Consider the following 19,126-nt stretch of genomic DNA (forward strand, 5'->3'; position numbering starts at 1 on the left):
AGTAGAGCTTTATCCTCAAGAAAGCCCACGTACAGTGCTCAGACCCTGAGTTCAAGCCCCAGGACTGGAAAACATAAATAAATAAATAAATAAATAAATAAATAAATAAATGTATGAATTATCTCTCAGAAGCCATCTAGTATTTTAGAGAGTCTGTTAAATTTCTCACTATAAACTCTGCCCATTATAATAATACTTAAAAGGATCAGTTACATATTTTGTTATATATTTTCATTTATTAAATTTTTACCTGAACATGTTACAAAATATCAAAAAGTTTACTATGAAAAGAACAGGAAATTAATTTATAAAACTAAAATAGTCAACACAGCTGTTGCTTGCTTATGACCATTCTATAAGCATGGTTAATATTTTCTCTCCTAATAAATTGGGCTTTGTTCATGAATAGAAAATTGACTATGACTCTTTGTTGCATGAGATGCTACTGCTACTATAATAGCATTAGCAGTCTATTTTAATTTAGTACTCATCTTTAAGCAACATTTTTATCAGATTTTTTTCATCATATTCTTATTTCATTTGCCCTAAATTCAGTTAATAAAATTGTTTTTCTTCTTATTGTGCCGGGAATTCATTCCTGATTCTGACTTTTCTCCAACATTCTATATCCACCCCATCAGGTAAGCTGTTAGGACATTCTCTTTTGATGGATACAGCCTTCAGAATGATGTGTGACACAGGAATCATTTATGTTATCTAATGTTAGGTATGTCAATAAATATACCAAGTTGAAAAATAACAAAAATGTACAGTAGAACCATATTTAAGTTGTATAAATATTCATAAAGTTTTTCATAAGTCTTCAGTGGTTTTCAACAGTAGTTATTATTAGAATGGCAATTTGTGGTATTAAAATTGGTAGGTCATATTAAAGCTACCAGCACAACTATATTCATTTCAGTCTATTTACCATGGGCTGAACCAACCTAGATACCCCTCAATAGATGAAAATGTGGTATACACAACAGAATCCTATGCTTCCATCAGAAAGAATGACATTGTCCCATTTATAAGGAAATGGAAAGACATGGAAAAAATCATATTTAGTAAAGCAAGCCAGATCCAAAGAAACACAGGCTCCATGATTTCCCTTATTTGTAATAATTAGTATATGTCTAGAATTAAGTCCTAGTAGAGCATCATAATAGCTCAATAGCTATATACATATGACCATGTAAAATGATGCTAACTGAACAAGAGAATTTTTTTAATGTACTGTGTGATTTTTTTTTCTTTAGTTTTTTTCCTTTGGTTTATCCCGTGTCACTTTTTTTCTTTTTTTATATATTTTTATTGTAATTAATAGAAGGGTTACATTATATTCGCTAGATAGAAAGTGCATTACTTCACAAATATTGATACCCTTTCTCATGTTTTGGTCCCCATATCTCCCTCCCTACCCCTCCTCATTTTTTTTATTTTTGGTACCCTATGTCTTGTATATATGATTATCTGATTTGGAAAAAGGGAGAACAATCACAAAATGGTGAGACAAACGTTGAATCAATGCAACAGACATTATGTTGGAAATAAACTTTTCAGCTTGTGAGGGAGGGGAGTCGGAGGTGGGAAACTAGGAGAAAACAAGGGAGGAGATAACACTGTTCAACAAGAAAGGTATTCACTACCTTATGTAACTGTACCCCTCTGCACATTGTGTTTACAATACAATAAAATAGTTTTTTTAATGTTAAGATTCTAATTCCCTAGCCTGCTGTTGCGACATATTCATACACAATTTGTTTTCTATATTTATGTCTTTCTAGGAGTTCCAGCTGGAATTTATGTCACTGTTGTCTGAAACGATATTTCCTCAGCATATAAAAGTTTATGCAGTTCCCCATTCGGCTTTCCCAGAGTCTTAACTGGTCAAGCAGTTGGGCTTGGTCAAACTGGGAACTGTTGTCTCTTACAAATCCAGTAGAGCACATCCATAGTGTCGCACAACCCCACAGTCCACTCCCACTATCCACCCACATTTGCCTCTACTCTCATCTCATTTCATATGTATTTTTCACCATGTAACTCGTGCTATTTTCACTCATGATCTTTGTCATATGACAACTTTCTGCAAGCTTGGAGAGCATCATATAACTTCAAACTTGTTGTCTTTGCTGGCTGCTCAAGAGCAGGAGAGGTGCTAAACATTTAATTATGGACACTGCATTTGGGAAAACCTCGTGTCAGTCAGTGGCACTCAAATTAATAGGGAGATAGTACTTCATTTGTTGAGAATAGTAGAAGACAGCAGGAAGAGAATGTTCCAAGGAGCTGCTTCTAGTGCTAATTGAACACCAGGGCTAGAAGTTCACACCACAGTGTGAAGACAATGTAATTTTAGTTTGGAACACAGATTTTCTGCATTCTGTGTCACGCTGATGAAAAGTATTCTACATGCAAACTATTCGGAGGGCCTATGCCATACTTTACCTATCAGCCACTGGGATAAATGGAGACTATGTGTGTGTGTGTCTGTGTGTCTGTGTGTGTGTCTGTGTGTGTATACTGGTCTTGGGGCTTGGTCTTGAGGCATGAACTCAAGGTCTGGGCACTATCCTTGAGTTTTCATGCTCACTTGAGCCACAACTGTACTTCGGCCTTTTTGATGGTCCATTGTGGATAAGAGTCATAAGAACTTTCAGCATAGGCTGGCTTTGAACTACAATCCCATCTCTCAACTTCCTGAATAAGTGTGATTATAGATGTGAGCCACCCCCATTCTACCATGAAGCTTTTATATATGTAATATATAATATAAATATAATTAAATAATTATATATATTATGTATATTGCATATATAAGTATATAGTATTTATGTCTATGTTTTGGAGAGCATATATAAGACAGTGGGGAAGAGCCATAGGCCCTGGAGTCATATTAGCTAAATTTATTTTTATTTTTATGTTTTTGCAAGTAGAGGAAAGTTTATTGGGGTACACTCCCAGGCAAACCCCCTCAACCGGACCAGGAAAGTTGCTTAGCTGAATTTATATCATTTCTCTCACTTCTTTTTTTCTGTGACCTTGGACAACTTGCCTAACTTCTCTAAACTTTCTTTCAATGGGATTTTATGATGATGAAGTACATGTGTACCATTTATTATTTGGTACTATAAAGTCTGTTCTGATATTTGTACTGTAAGAAACAGAAATTGAAGGTTGATTTCTAGTAGCTTTCTAAGATCCTGTCTTCTATAATCTGGGGGAAAGCTTCTGTTCTCTGTGCTGGTGTCCCCATGCCATGCCATAGTGTATCAGACATTATCTACTTACTTACCTCTTCTTCATCCACTAAATTGTAAGCATATTGAGGACAAAAACATGTTTGTCTTATGCTCATTACCTGGCATCTAGTTTGTACTCAGTAAATGTTTATTGGCATGCCAGATGCTGTGGCATGTACCATAATCAGAGGCTGAGGCCAGAGGATCCCAAGTTCAAAACATAGCCCGGCCCCATGAAAACCCCATGTAATTAGATTAATGTTAAATTGACTATATAAAAATATCACAAGTGGTGCTGTGGCTCAAGGGGTAGGGTAGTAACCTTGAGCTGAAGATCTCAGGGACAGCACGCAGGCCCACAGTTCAAGCCCCAGGACTGACAAATATAAATGTATTCAAAAATAGAGCTTTACTTTGACTGATAACTTATCTCGTGTAAACAAAGGTGGGCTTCAATGATTGAATTCAACTTCTCAGCCTAGAATGTTCTACCTTTAGATAGCTACAGCTTCCACCTTATAGATACTCTGTCAAGTCTTTATTCAAATGCCACATTCTCAATTATTCCTACCCTAATTCTACTAATTCTAAACCAAGTACTTCTAAATTATATAGCTGTTACTGTTCTATTCTTTCACAGCACTTTATGTCATTCTAACTTGTACCGTTAGTGTTGATTGTGTTTATGCTCTGCTCTTGGCTTCTCCTGCATCCCAGTGGAATTCATGCTTTGCTGGTTTTATTTACTGATTCATACCAAGCACCAGGAACTTTAGATGGCACAGAGTAGGCGGATATTTTACTTACCCATTGAATTAATTAATTAGTTAATTACTTTTAGGGCCACCAATTAGATAACAACTGGAAACAAATTATTATTAAAGGATAATCAACAAAGAATTAGAAATAAGAAACTTTAAGCTCTGTCTTTGGATGGATTATATGGCAGTTACTTTGGCCTCTCTGATCCTTTTACCCTAGTCTCCAAATTCTGAAAATCTTTTGGAGAAACTACTTCTCCAAGAGCCCTTCTGAGTAATGTATTTGGGACTATTTCATAAAATTACTTGAGTTTGATATTCTTCAAAAGGTATGTGGGTTCCTAGTATTAGAGACTTAAAAACTCTGAAATAAATTACTACTTTAAATATGCAAATACTAACTTTCCATAGAGCATCAATGCAAAAATCTCTACAAGGTCTTAATTAAAAGTAATTAAATTACCTATATTAAACATTTCCATACATTTCCATTCTACCAGCTTAGTAGGAATTATTATTTCAATACAAAGCTTTATATTTTTACATGCTAAATACAAAATGCTACATTGTACTAATACTGACAGAGAAAATGTGCTGTGCTAAAGTGTAAGATAAAAAATGTGGTTTATAAATTAATTATTTTACTTTGCTAATGTTTAATTATAATTATGTTATCACTTGGATATTTAGTAGTTTAAAGCTCATGAGATTACATAAGACAAAATTAAACAAGAAATGTAGAAGTGGAGAGTCATTGTATAGGAAGCAACATACTTTTTAAAAATTGAAAGGTTCAGGTAGGGTGGTAGCATGCCTAGGCCCAAGGGTAGGGCAAGAGCTCAGGGATAGCACTCAGGCCTAGTTCAAGCCCCATGACCCACAAAAAAATTTTTTTTGAAAGCTTCAGTGCTACATATGAGGAAAAAATTTAACTTTGCTTGCTTTTAACTCTTTAACTTTTTAACTGATGATATCTCAAAATGTACTTAGTAAAAGTTTATGTTAATAAGAAAGTTGGGGGGAAAAAAAGGTAAGTGATTAGTTATGAGGATGGCTCTAGCCAAATGCAAGTAACTGAAAACAAGGTAACTTCCAAGTGTTCATATAACAGAGAGCTATAGAAAGTATGCAAACCAAGGGGAAGAAAGAAAGGGTTGGGGGATAAGAGTACTGGTTATTTTGTTTTATAGTTAGCTAATTAGTTAGTTAATTATTTGATTTGTTTGGAAGAGCCTTGGCATATTGCTCAGGCTGGCTTCAAATGCCTGACCTCCAGTAGCCTTCTAGTGTTTTAAGACTAAAATTATACACCACCACATCTAGCAAAATTTGTAGTTATTAGGTCAGTTGAGATGGAACTAACTCATATTTATATTTGAGAAAAGAATATATTTTTAAAAAGTACAAACTGCATAAGTGTGAAAATGCATACATCCATTAGTCTTTTGGCAAAAATATCCCCCTAAACTTGTCATTTTTTACTGGTATGATTTAATTTTACAACGTAAGAGATGCCCTTATGACATTTGGTAATATTCACTCCTTCTATTACTCTTTTCAATCTCCCTTACTCCTTTCCCCTTCCATATTTCTAATATAAATTTGTTTTTTATTGTATTTTTTGTCATGGTAATGTATAGAGAAGTTATAGTTACATTTGCCAGGTAGAGTGTACATTACTTCTCAAACATTGATACCCCTTCTCATGTTTTTGTCCCCCTTTCCTTCCCCTGCTCCCTCCCAGTCATCTTATTTTTGCCCTTCCCTTCCCTATTTCAAATAAACAAATATACACTTGGTTTTGTTTTGTTTTTTTTTCTGGTATTTTTGGGGGGGCAGTCGGGCTAGCACTCTGCCACTTGAGCCACAGCTCCACTTCCAGCTTTTTCTTTGTATATGGTACCGAGGAATCAAACCCACGGCTTTATATATCCCAGGCAAGCACTCTACCACTAAGCCAAGATCTTGGCCCTACACTTGTCTTTTAAGAAAAATAGCAGCATGAAGAGAGGAGCTATGACCATGACTCATACTATGGTGGTTTTTGTTTGATTTCTCCCATCAATTCCCAGTATTTGTCTCTGTAAGGAATATACTGAGTAAGTATTATTCTTTTCAATACAGTAGTATAGTGATTCAAGCACAAGTGGATAAGATTCCAAGAGAACTCTGGAGATAAGTAGTAAAGAAATTTGAAGATGTTATTCCATGTAGTCATAAGATTTATTAAGAATGGGAAGAAGAAAATTCATAGATATGAATGAGCATAAATCAACTATGATTGTCAGAAAAATTTAAGATACATAAAATCAACATTTATAGTACCACAGTGGAAGTTTGGTAGACAATCATAGTTATGAGAGGCGAATGATGCAAATAAACTTATAGGTTAAATGCAAGTGGATGTAACAATTTTTCTGTGAGAAAATAGCATATCTGAAAAACTGATCTGGAGTGAGATGTATTGAGGATAAAAGGCAGAAGATAGGGAAAATGCAGTTAAAAGATCATTATCATAGTCATTGCAAATGGTTATGAGGCTTAAATGCTGACACTTGGAGGGCAAGTGAGGAGAGGGAATAGAATCCAGAGATGCACCAACACAGAATCTGTGAGGCTTCACCCTAAGTGTTAACTTAAATTTTTCCTCCAAATAGACAGTTGGTAATATAATGAAATCCCTGGAAGAATGGGAGGCTTTCTTGGGAAGTTGAGACAAGAGTTTTTGTGGGCAAGGCAGCAGACCTATGAGTGAGACATTGCTGTGGTAGGCCTGAGAACATTAGGCAATGGAGAGATTGATAGAAAAGGCACAGAGAATGAAGATTGAACTCTTGACATTCTAACTCCATATTCTTTTTCAGTTATTTGAATGTTCAAATGTTACCCTCTTCTAAAATTACTGAATCTTTAGGATACTTTCTTCTGGTAGCAAGTGGCTGGTTTTGCAGAGTAAACCCATCCAAGAGCCATAAAGATCACATGGTTTGAAATGCAAATAATCTGATTTTGCTGGGGAATGGATGGATTAGATGTAAGCCTAGGACTTCACAGTTTCCCCCTCCCCCACTGAATACCATAGAGAGATGACTCTTATGTCTGCTAAGTAATAAATACTACAAACTATAAATCTGCATCACTACTTTGACTCCATGTTCATTCATCTTTCCCCTTTCGTAGCATGGTAAACATGACCTGGTCATTTTTTGTTGACATAAGTCTACCATACTCTGTTCAAAAAGTCATGAGGCCAGTTCTCATTCGAGAGGAGAGGCTATAGAAGCTCACTAATGCAGTGAGACATGACTCGGGGCAAATGAAAGCTGTGCTTACTTGTCGTGGATATAGCTACCATATGTTGTGAAACAGTAAAACAGACTTTTCAAGACAAAACCAATCAATATCCAGTAGACAAGCGTTGAAGTGAATATTAACCCACTTCCTTTTGAAAAGTTAAGAATGCTTCATTCTAGCCTGATCTCTGATTTAAAACCTCTTTTTCTCTTAGTCTGATTCCATTTCTTTCAAGGTCCCCAGCCCTTTATACTTTATGTCTTCTGTGAAGCCAGATATTTATTAAGAGTTTCTTATGTTATTTCTTTTTATCACTTTAGTCTTTGACTCTTTTCCATGATTAAGCCTAGGCAAGTCTTAGGTTTATCTTTAATATTCATTCACAAGCATTAGTTGAGACTATATGCCTGCCTTAGGACTTGTGAAGAAATAGACAAATATCCTAAAGACATAAACCAAAAGGAGGAAAAGCCCTATGTTAATTAAAGTCCTGTGTTAAACTAAGCTTCCCTCAGGAAAAGCATTTTAGATTAGTAGAGCATATCGAAGTTTATTTCTCTTGCACAGTTGTTCAAGGAAGGTATTTTAGCTTTTCCTCACACAGCCAGGGTGAGGAATCAAATTTCTTTCATCCTGCTACTGCACCATCACCAGTGTTCTCATCTGTTTGGTGACAGCGGGGTGGTGGCTACATCAGAATTCTAGATCAAGGAAGTTTTATTAAAAACATGGAGTGGCTGGGGCCACTTCCTTTGGGCCAATGGCCCAAATCAGTCCCATGCTTTTTTCATCATAAAATGCACATGTATGCTTGGGTACAATCATTTTAACAGTCACTTCATGAAGATTTAGCAATGCCCACACCACCATGTGCATAAACCATTATGAAGCATGTGATAAATCTTCCAAAAGACAGACATGCAAAGTGCTATGAACACAGAGTAGGGAGTCAGTAGCTTATCTTAATGGCTGAGGAAGAGCTTCCATAAGTAGTAAAATTTGAGCTTTCTCCAGAAATAAGGAACTGAGAAAACTGGAGAAGTCAGTCTATGCCAAAATTAATATGATAATATAATAATATTAACATGCTCAGGAATAAAGTGCAAACAATATAATGGTTTTAGAAAACCATTAGAGCTCAAAGCCCTAAAGGTAAGAAATTAAAGAAAATGGTGTCGGGGCCGGGCATTTGGCCTAGTGGTTAAAGTGCTTGCCTAGCATGCATGAAGACCCGGGTTCGTTTCCTCGGTGTCACATATAGCAAAAAGCCGGATGTGGTGCTGAGGCTCAAGTGGTAGAGCTCTAGCCTTGAGAAAGTCCAAGGACAGTGCTCAGGCCCTGAGCTCAAGCCCAGGACTGGCAAAAAAAAGAAAAAAAAAAAAGAAAATGGTGTCCATAAACTGGAGAGGAATAGCTAAGGAGCATCTTGAACTTTAGCCTGTAGGTTAGTGCCTCAGAAATACGTAAGGGGTAGTAGCATGAAAATAGCCTGGTCAGAGTCCAAATAAGGAGATCAGTTGTGAGCATTATTGGTGAGTAGTAATGGAAATCAAATCAAAGTGATTATCATAGAAATGAGAGAAGAAGGCATAAATATCTAGGCAATTAAAACTATAACTTAGAGTAAGTAGAGATGACTGCTTACCAATTTTGTAACATGTATGATTGGTTTTGCTTAACTGGTTCAAGCACAAGAGGAGAAAATGTTTTTTTGCATGAAAATTTTTATCTGTGTCTTAGATACTGAGAAGTTCACATAAACCACACATTCACATTTCTGGAATTGAAGGTAAAGGAAAAGAGCAGAAAGTGAATCTAAGAACTGGCTGTCCTGAAATTGTTCTGTGAGCAGGAGTGTAGGAGTATACTGTGTCTTCGCAATATTGAGAACTAATTTGCCCCTTCATCTAACTACAGAGGAATTCATGTAGTGCTACAGGATTTTACACAATATACATTCACTTATATTCAGCTACCCCACTGAGTTACCTGCTATGTACACGGCTCTGTACTAGATGCTAAAGACAGAACTCTCAAACACATATCCAGCCTTCAAAAAGATAAGGCTGGAACAGTGTAATAGATATCCATTATAGGCCAGTAGGAATGCAATTATTGGGGAGGGAATAAGCAATGAGAGTAGTGCACAAAACATAGTGTTCAAGGTTCCAGGCAAAGGCCATGGAATATATGATACATTTGCAGACTACAAATGCACAACATTTCCAGAGAGTAGAGTATGAAGATAGGGGAATAAAAAGAAATGAAGCTATAGTGATAAGCAGGAGCCTGACCATGGAGGGTCCTTTTGACCTTAAAAATGAACTTGGCAGGGGGTGTGGCTCAGTGGAGTGGCTCAGTGGTAGGTTGCTTGCTTAGCATTCATGAAGAATGTATTGGGGGCCGGGAGTTTGGCCTAGTGGTAGAGTGCTTGCCTAGCATGCACGAAGACCCGGGTTCAATTCCTCGGTACCCCACATACATAGCAAAAAGCTGGAAGTGGTGCTGAGGCTCAAGTGGTAGACTTCTAGCCTTGAGAAAAGTCCAAGGACAGTGCTCAAGCCCTGAGCCCAAGCCCAGGACTGGCAAAAAAAAAAAAAAAAAGAATGTATTGGATCCCAAGCGCTGCAAAAAATAAAAAATTGAAAATGAGGAAGGTATCTAGTTGTGATAAGAGAATGGATTAAAGAGTGGCTAATAGTTGTGATACTGAAGTAAATATTCTTGCACACTTTTGTAGTTGCTTCTGTAAAATTCCCAAAGGGAAGTTTTATGGTTAAAATGTTTATTTATGTGTACATTCATAACTTGTTATTAATTATGTCAGTCTTTGATGATCTACATAAATTTCAATTAAATTGGCATTTATTTGATAAGAGATAGGTTAAGTATATGTCATTTATATAATTACTGACTTGTCAGATTTATCTCATAAGTTACCAGGGCTTTGTTTTTCTACTGAGCCTTTGTCATTTCCAATAAGGAAATGATGGCTAATGATCCTAATTGTATATACTTTTACCCAGTTATCCCTTTATTTTTTCCATTTTTATTATTGAGAATTTTTTATTCTATGTAGAATTTTTTTCATTTTTATGTAAATAAAAATATAATTTTTTCTGCAGTCTGTTGTTGCTGTCATGGCTAAAGTCTCACACCACAAAACTATTCGCCTTAATTTTCTTTTAGTACCTTTGTGGGGCATTTTTAACTTTTAAATCATAATATATGAATTGTTACCTAGAATTTCACACTACAGTAGATGGATAGTGGAGAGGTGACTTGTGGTAGACAGTGATTTTTTACATAGAATAACAATCTATTAGCAAGGAAAGTTACCTGTCAACTAGGTTCAACATTGGGGTTTTTCAGGTAAGTCCTTAAATTGGCAATAATGCCCAGCAGACTAGAAAACACACTAGCATGTAGACCATGGGCTCTAGGCAGTTAGGTTTGGAAGTGAATAGGGGCTAAAACAGAGAATGGAAATTGAAAATAAATGGTATGTAAGCCATATAAGTCTAATTTTGCAAATCTTATTCTGTTGTTTGATAGTTAAGTAGAGATAAGGGTATGGTCAAATTTGTAGAATATCTGAATTATTTCAGAAGCGTACTACAATGTTCATAGTACAACATCAAAACCAGTTGATTGAGTGGAGAAGAAGAAAAGATCACTGGATATTAAAATTGTACAAGTCAGAATACTGGGTACACTCTTTATTTACCCAAATGAAGACTCCCAGGATTATTCTTGAACTTGGATAGAGAGAAGAGAAGCATCCTTTGAACATCTTCATCTTTCACTTATACCTTTAGCAACTTTTATCCTTCAATGACTACTCTCAATTACTAAAAAAAATATATAAAGACAGAGTTATGAGAAATCATAAATATAGGAATCAGAACACCATACCACTCAAGTTGCATTCAGCAAAAATAATCATGATTTGGCTTTTTACGTGTAAAATACCTAATAAATATACAGAAAGCATTTAGCTCATGCCTAGTGCTCAACACATTATGCTATGCATCATGTCATTAAAAGGAGATGATTTATAGTCAATTTTAAATTAGTTTTTGTTAGTATTCCTCTCAAATTTGAGGTTTGGAGTTATAGCAACTTTGGTCCAAGATAAAAAACTGACCAAAGAGCTTCACTGTGAACTTGTCCAGGAACCCAAAAAGATTAGAAGTGTGTCTAAGAGCCTTACCCATTAGCCTGGAGAAGTATAAAGAAGCAAGAGAGAAGAAACTAAAAAGAAGTCAGACTTCAGATAAAGGGGAGAATGGTGCTTCTTTTCCTTTCTCTTCAGGACACACTTGCTCCCAAGCTGTACCTCTGAGAGGTCTGGAGCCCAGAGCCCTGGTTGCCTCAGGAACTGCTGCTAAGTGGTGTGGTCATCCTTTAGTGAATATGCTAAATAACTTAGTGACTTACAGACCCACCTCCAAGAGCTTGCAGCTCTTCTTTTCCCTACATTCATAGAAAATGGCATGATACAGTGGGTAAAGGTTTATAGATATCTTACAAGTCATAAATCTTTTCCATCTGAAAAATAGAAAATAATTATAATCAGGGAGATATATTCAGGAATATGGACACATCTATGATCATCTGTTACCGGAGTTACTTTTCTTCTTCTGTCAGGTAAGATAATTCTTCCTGATTCATTTTACTGATTTATAAAACCTTAGGCTCTTTGTTACTGAAGTTTATATTTACTTTCTAAAATTAAATTTAAAAAAAACCTCAGAAGCCATCCGTCACCAGTGGCTCATGCCTGTAATCCCAGAGACTCCCGGGGCTGAGATCTAACGATTACAGTTCTAGTCAAATTAAATAATATCTTTAATATTTGTTTACCAATCCCCTCTCCCTTCCTAAACCATAATAATACCCAGAAATAACTAGCCCATAAAGATGGTGTAGCATCTTTATAATGTCTAAATCTTGTGGACGTCAGGTGATGGAAGAACACTGATGGAATTGAAAGTAGCGAAAAAACTAGTTTGTGACTTCCCTGTGGTCACACAGCAAGGCAGCAAGATACGGAGAAAATAAATGAAGTAAAAATCAAATACATAGCCTAAGATTAAAATAGGGAAGGGACGGAGTAGGTTGTGAGAAATAAGTGAAAATGTAGAAAGGGGCGACAGTGAATAAGATGTATTATATTCATAAACCACTTTGGTCAATGGCTATTTCTTTGTGCAACTATGTAAATGTAATAGAAATATTTAGAAAAAGAAAACACCTTGGGCTCTACTAGCAGAGATTCTCAATAGAGCAAAACCGTGATACATAAGGCCATATAGTATGAAGCTAATTGAATGGACCTCTAGGATATTGAAACAAAAGCAATATAATGAATGATTGCTGTCCTTAATGTGCTATGTTATCTCTCATCTCTTTTGCTGTCCCTTGGTTATCTCATATTGTTACAGTATCTCACTTTGTTATCTGATATATTGAATATATTTGTATTTGGTTACTTGAAATTGGATAGGGAAGGGGGGAAAACCAAGATGTGGGGGTGAAGGGGAGGGTAATGGGGACCAAGACATGTGAAAGGGTATCAATGTATGTGAATTAATGCACCTTCTATCTGGCATATATCATGTAACCCTTTTATTAATTACAATAAAAATATTTAAAAAAAGAATTTCAAAAAATGAAAACAACCATAAAAACTGTAAAAAAAAAAAAAGAAAAAGAAAACAAAAATAAATGAAGTGTAAGACTGCTCATCAACTTTTTATAGTAATGCTAAAGAAATCTGAAGATAAGACACTTGGTATACTTTAAATGTAATTCTAAAACTAACTTCCAGTATGATCTTGAGAAAGTTCCTTAAACTCTCTGCAACTCTCATTCTCATCCAAGTAACAGCTCCAAAATATTGAGTTATCTCTGTCTTTTTGTTACTACAAGTAATAAAAACTGCATATTGTTTATTCACACTTGGAAATATAGTCTAATGAGAGCCCACATTTAAATACACAAGCTTTTTAAGTATTTATTTTTGTTGTATATGTACTTAAATAATATTCCTGAACTTCTAAACATTTCTCTTTTCTTCTTTTCCTTTGCTTTCCAGGACTATCAGAGATGATCAGGTCTTTAAAAATGTACGAGTGTGTATGCTTATGTAATATTAGGGCTAAAATTTTAAACTTGAAAGCTCCAGTTGTCAGAAGATCATAAAGTCTTTACTTTTTAAGGACTGTTAAAAATCACCTTCTGTGAGATCTCAGCTTTGGGATTTTTCTGACATTTCAAGACTTAAATTTGAAAGTGTAGAATCTCTATAAATACAACGTTTCCACAAGCCCAAAAAAGTCAAGAAATGCAAAGGTTAGATTCTTAGTAACTTCTCTCCCACATGAAGCTCTAAATTGAGATAAATATGTAATCAGGAATACTTGATGTGAAATATGATTTAAATTATGACATATTAAGTTTTTAATCTTTGAATTTTGGAGAATAAAATTGTGTATGTAAATTATGTACTGCCACATTTTTTGCATGTGCCCTTAAGACTTTCTTATGTTTTCTTCACATAGTCCCCTCATTTACAACTTTATCTTACTGTGGACTAACCATATGGGAAATCCACTATTTTAAACTTAAGCTATTTTGGTGGTGTTACTGCATAAGAAAATGCTTTTAGAGTACAGAAATCATATTTTTTAGCCAGATTACATAAATAAAAACTAATTTTTACCTACTGGTCATTTCTTAATTCGGTTCAAAGTATTTAACTTTAATCCTCTAAATATTTCCAGAAAAATTCCCTCTACCTTAGCAAGCTGATAAAAGAAAATAATAAAGGAGGCATGCCATGAGACCTGGCCATTTTCAATGTGCTGAAGATTTAAAATTATGTGTAATTTACATGAGACATATAAATGAAAGGATAGACTTCGGTAGGATTTTTTTTGCTATAAAAATAGGGTATTTCTCTCCAGCAGCAGCATCTCACATCTCATACATATGTGCATATTTCGTTTTCTATGTAGCTTTTAGTCCCAAGAACACTAATTATAATTTTAAATGATCAATAAGATGTAAGCTTTAGAGTACATTCAATGTTGAATTTCCTATCTCTTGTAAGATTCTCTGTCTAAAGAAAGCAGCTACTATCTGCCCTTTTTCATAATATTTCTAAGAGCTATACAATCCCCTATATTTCACCATTTAGAAGTCAAAATTTATTTTTGGTTTATAGTGTGCAAATGTGCATATTGCTTTCTTCCTTCTCATAGATACTGTGATTTTGAACTCAGGGCTTCCTACTTACTCAGCTTGTTGGCTCCGCTAGCATTGTATCACTTGATCCATTCCTTGATGAGTATTTTGGAGATGAAATTTTGAGAGCTTTTCTACCCAATCTGGCTTCCAACCACAATCATCCAAATCTCAACCTTCTGAGTATTAGAATTATAGGCATAAGTCATTAGCACCAAGGTTTATATTGCTTTTGTGTCTAAGAGAAACATTGCTGAGAATAATTCATCAGTGTATCAGACAAGAAGTAAAAAACTAGCACATGTCCCTCAGTTCACACTGTATCATTTAAAAGTGCTTCTTTGAAGCAATTTATAGTATTTACAAAATAATTTGCCATTGTAAGTATGTTTGGTTATTATGCCAAAAAAATCTTAGTCACACTGCATTTAGATTTATTTTTGTTTTGTATCTGTGGGATTCTCCTGCCCACACTGAGTTTCATTCTCACAGCCAAAATTTACCAAATACTAGTTGTTTAAAGTCCTTAATATTGTCTTCTGAAATCTACCCTGATTTATACATATATTTCTCTTTTAGTAAAAAAAAATCTACTAAATAATATAATTTTGTCACCTTACATAGTCAATACAACACAGTCACAATGAAACTTGTCAGGAACTACCTTGTGATTCCAATAGGGGAGCCAACTTTGGGACCCATATAAAAAGTTACTGTCCTCTGCAGAATAAATAGTATTGTTTGAGGCTTGGTGCTATGTTAGAGCCAGTTTCCCAAAGATTATGCTGCTTTTTGCATAATAGGATTAATTCTGGGAACAATTTTCTTGGCTGAAGTTGTGCTATCCTCTCAAAACACAGTGGGGTCTTGAAAGCATTTTCATTGTGCTTTGCCATCATTTTCACTCATATATCCAGTTGCTTCATTGTTACTGTCTGATATACATTAACATTCGGCTACACAGTAGGTAAGAGGTCCAGGTAAGAGTGAGAACCCTAGGACAGGGACCAAGGCCCAGTTTGTTCTCTTTGGCTAAATTCCATTTTGGAAACCTTGTTGTTTTTCTTTGATGTGTAGAGTTTAATTGCTTCTCTCTGAACATAAGGCTCAATTTGTAGGAGCTGGTGTAGGTAAAGATACTTGCCCTGTCCTGAATTTAAAAAAAAAAAACAAAAAACGCAGTAAGTGTGGTATAAAAATGTTATTTTTGACTGGCCTGTTTGCCCAGGCTCCTTCCTGATTTATCTCATGACCTCACAATAGCCTTTCGTGCCTGCCTGACCACAAAGCTTGATTATTTTGTAATTTGATCTTAGTGGGGATTCCAGCCGTGCTTTCCTGCTCGTGGGCAGAATGTGGCAACATGCCTGCTCACTTGCTTGAGCTGCTATGATCAGATTATGCCTTCTCAGCATTTCTGACATTGGCTGCCTACAAAGTTCAGAGAAGCTTGAAGTCAGCCCACTTGAGTTTTTCAGCCCTTAACAGAGGGAAACATAAAAGAAGCTATTCCCAAGTACCCAAAGGAGTCAGAAAGTCACTAGACACTGAATATCCCTCAATATTGAAATTTTTAAGTTCGGTTCTTTTTTTTTTTTGTGGGTCATTTCATCTCAAGGCCCTACTGCTGAGCATAGGTGTTGTCCCTGAGTTCTTTGGCTCAAGAATAGGGCAGTAGCCTACCCTTGAGCCAAGCCCCACTTCCCCTTTTCTAAAGGTTAATTGGAGATAAGAGTTTCCAGTCCTTTTGTGCCCAGGCTGGCCTTGAACATTCATCCTCAGATCTCAGCCTCCTGAGTTGCTAGAATTACAGGCATGAGCCACCAAGCCTGGCTTAAGTTCTTTTCATTATTCACTTTTCCAACTTCTCATATTATTTTTCCAACTATCAATTGGCTTTTAACTTTCAGCTCCTAGACATTTTCATAAGGGTCTTCATAAATGATGTAGCTAATCTAGTAATTAGTGTTACCAGCAGATAATTCCAGGTCATCATAATTAACGGATCACTCTTTTTTTCATACTATTCTTTCAGCCAAATATTGCTAGGATGATAATATTTGTCAACATCTTTATAAGATAACATGACTACCTCCTGTCTACCTCCACAGTGTCCAGCCTGGCACTGTGACATGACACGGAAAATTGAAAACCCATACTGTTTTCTTTTCCTTCATTCAGCAAATGTTCGTTGGGCACAGAAAATGTGCAGGCTGCCTGGGAGGCCCTCCTGATAAAGACATGAGATGACGAACACACAGTCCCTGTTCTTCTGAAGCTTACATTTCAGTCGTGAAAATTAAAGCTTATCTCTCATAAATGCTTTTGAAAAGTATGTTAGAACAGTCTAAAATTGGTAAGACAGGAATCAGAAAACTGGAAAGGACTTAAGAGTACCATTACAGAGCCTTCTTCCTTGGGTGCAAAATATGCTTATCTATTACCCTTTGTTCAAAAAAATGAAGAAAAAAATGATTGTAGGTGAAGATATCTAAAATCTACTCAAAGCGCAATGAAAATGGTTTCGTCTGTATCATTCATACTTTCAGTGGGCCAGCAGGAAAGCTTAGAAAATGAAGCATAAACAATGGTGCCGGTTTGCTTTAAAATCCCTAATATATGTTTTGTAAACAAAGCTTATAAAACTTAGTACTCTACTAATTAAATAACAAGAAAGATTTTATGAATACATGAAAAGCCAGAATTTAAAAATGCCTGTAGGGGAACAGGTGCTGAAATGACATCACAGTGTGTCGTGCAGCTTTTTTCCTCTTGATACTTGTATTTGGTCATAATGGAAAGAAATTGATTCCAAATGTGTTTTCTTGACCCCCTTCTCCATTCATGTTAGTGCCTAACCTTAAATGATGTTTCTACAATCTCGGTTGTATTTACAGTAATTATATGCATAATGTAGCATATTATTGTCCGGACTTCCTGTTTAATCAGTACAGAGCTTCTTACAAGTGCAGCTGAAAAGGGCAAACAAAATTAAAGCTTTATATACCAAAACAAGTTTGATTTGCTAAGCTCCCAGCATTCCAAAGTACACAAATTTGTTCCACTAAGTTTTCCGATGGCTTGCAGATGGGCAATGATTAATCAGAGAGCTAACTGTGAAGTAGTTTGCAATTAAACTGGAAAGCTCTGAAGCATGCTAATTGAATCAGAAAATTAGAGACACTGAACAGTAATTGGCTATTTCTCATGCAGCAGGTGCCAGGCCACTCATCTGTGGAACAAGGTATTTAAGGCACATTAGCACTAGTAAAAATACTTCTTGATATGGAACAGTTAGATTTTCTGCTCATTTTCACCATGGATGTCAAAACATACAGCTGTGCTATCTGGTACTTGCAGTTCATGTTTGAAGAATTTAAGTTAGGTAAACATATGGAAGGAAAGTAGTAGGCAACCTCTAAGAGCACTAACAGCCTTTTCGAAGGAAAACCAAAAAATGGGGGGCTATGGTTTTGGTTTTTCAACTCAGTTTCTTTTTGCTTTCTTATCATACATTTTTAGAAGTGGAATTTTCTGTTTAGTGTTAGTTTAAAGCCACAACAATATAAATCTAGTACTGCTGTGAGCTTTGTAGATACACAGAGCCAATTCATATCATTGCTCAGCATGAGTTTATATCTTCTAATTAGTGCCACCATTTTATAGAGTGAGCACATGCTATGGAAGTTTGTTTGCCATACCAACAGGGACACAGAACATGTAGTTTTTCTTTAGTGGAGCCATCCTGCTGTAGGATTGTGAACAACTATAACCAACCCGTGCGTGATCTGGCAAGAATGAGATTGAATGCGTTCAATTGGAAGATGCTTTTAATAATTGTTATTTTCATATTATCAAGGATGGAGCATATGACTTCTGTCTCCCATTGCTTTAATTAGAGTTCAATGTTGTTATCAGAAGGCAAAAAGTACAAATAAAAATATACTGAATTCTACTGTGTTGGGAGACAGAATATTATAATATTCACATGCTAATCATATTCCTTAGCAAATGAGTGCAGAAAATAAATAGCAAATTTGAACCAAGAGACATAAATTATAAATTGTAAACAGTGCATAGGGGATGTATTATAACTATGTTCATTTAAATTAAAGCAGGGAGTTTTCCCTGCACAAATAATGTTCCTTCATTAAGTTTTAAAGTTTCCTTTATAATGTCTTATTAAGAACGTTTGGCAACACATTGCTAAGAAAGGTTTTAAGTTAAACACACAGTTGTTTTTAAGTACAACATATAATCTTTATGTATAGTTTTTGTGGTGTTTTCTTTAAGTTAAAGTGAAACTTCCTCTTTGAGAGATTCTACCATTTACCTCCCCACCCCCCCCCCCAGCTTCTACTAGCCCACCTTATCCATTTTGCATTCTTTAGTTTGGAAGCAGTTCTGAAACATTTACATGATCAATGTCTTTTGCTGGAGGGATAAAGTTTGCTCTTCCATAGACAAGTGAGAACATATTGATCATTTTATTCTATTTGCTGTTTCTAAATTCAATATACCTCTTAAGTCGATAAGCAAGATCAAGAGCATATTCTTTTTTTTTTTTTCAGTGTG

The 19,126-nt window shown here is 35.5% G+C and overlaps 1 protein-coding gene across 7 annotated transcripts in view; it reads left to right on the plus strand.

The window, feature by feature from the left end:
• Nucleotides 1-19,126, plus strand: part of Arb2a (ARB2 cotranscriptional regulator A) — a 391,209-nt gene that overhangs the window by 300,128 nt on the left and 71,955 nt on the right. The window contains exon 11 of one of the 7 annotated variants that reach the window (XM_090331621.1): nt 1,788-1,852. The exons of the other annotated variants lie outside the window; for them this stretch is intronic. Within the exon in view, the coding sequence (XP_090187747.1) occupies nt 1,788-1,822 (35 nt within the window). The 3' untranslated portion in view covers nt 1,823-1,852. Of the gene's footprint in view, nt 1-1,787; nt 1,853-19,126 lie in introns of those variants that run through there. 7 annotated transcript variants of the gene reach the window in all.

Source organism: Megascapheus bottae, chromosome 4 (genome assembly GCF_031878675.1).
Source record: "Megascapheus bottae isolate mThoBot1 chromosome 4, mThoBot2.hap1, whole genome shotgun sequence".
NCBI classification, from domain to species: Eukaryota; Metazoa; Chordata; class Mammalia; order Rodentia; family Geomyidae; genus Megascapheus; species Megascapheus bottae.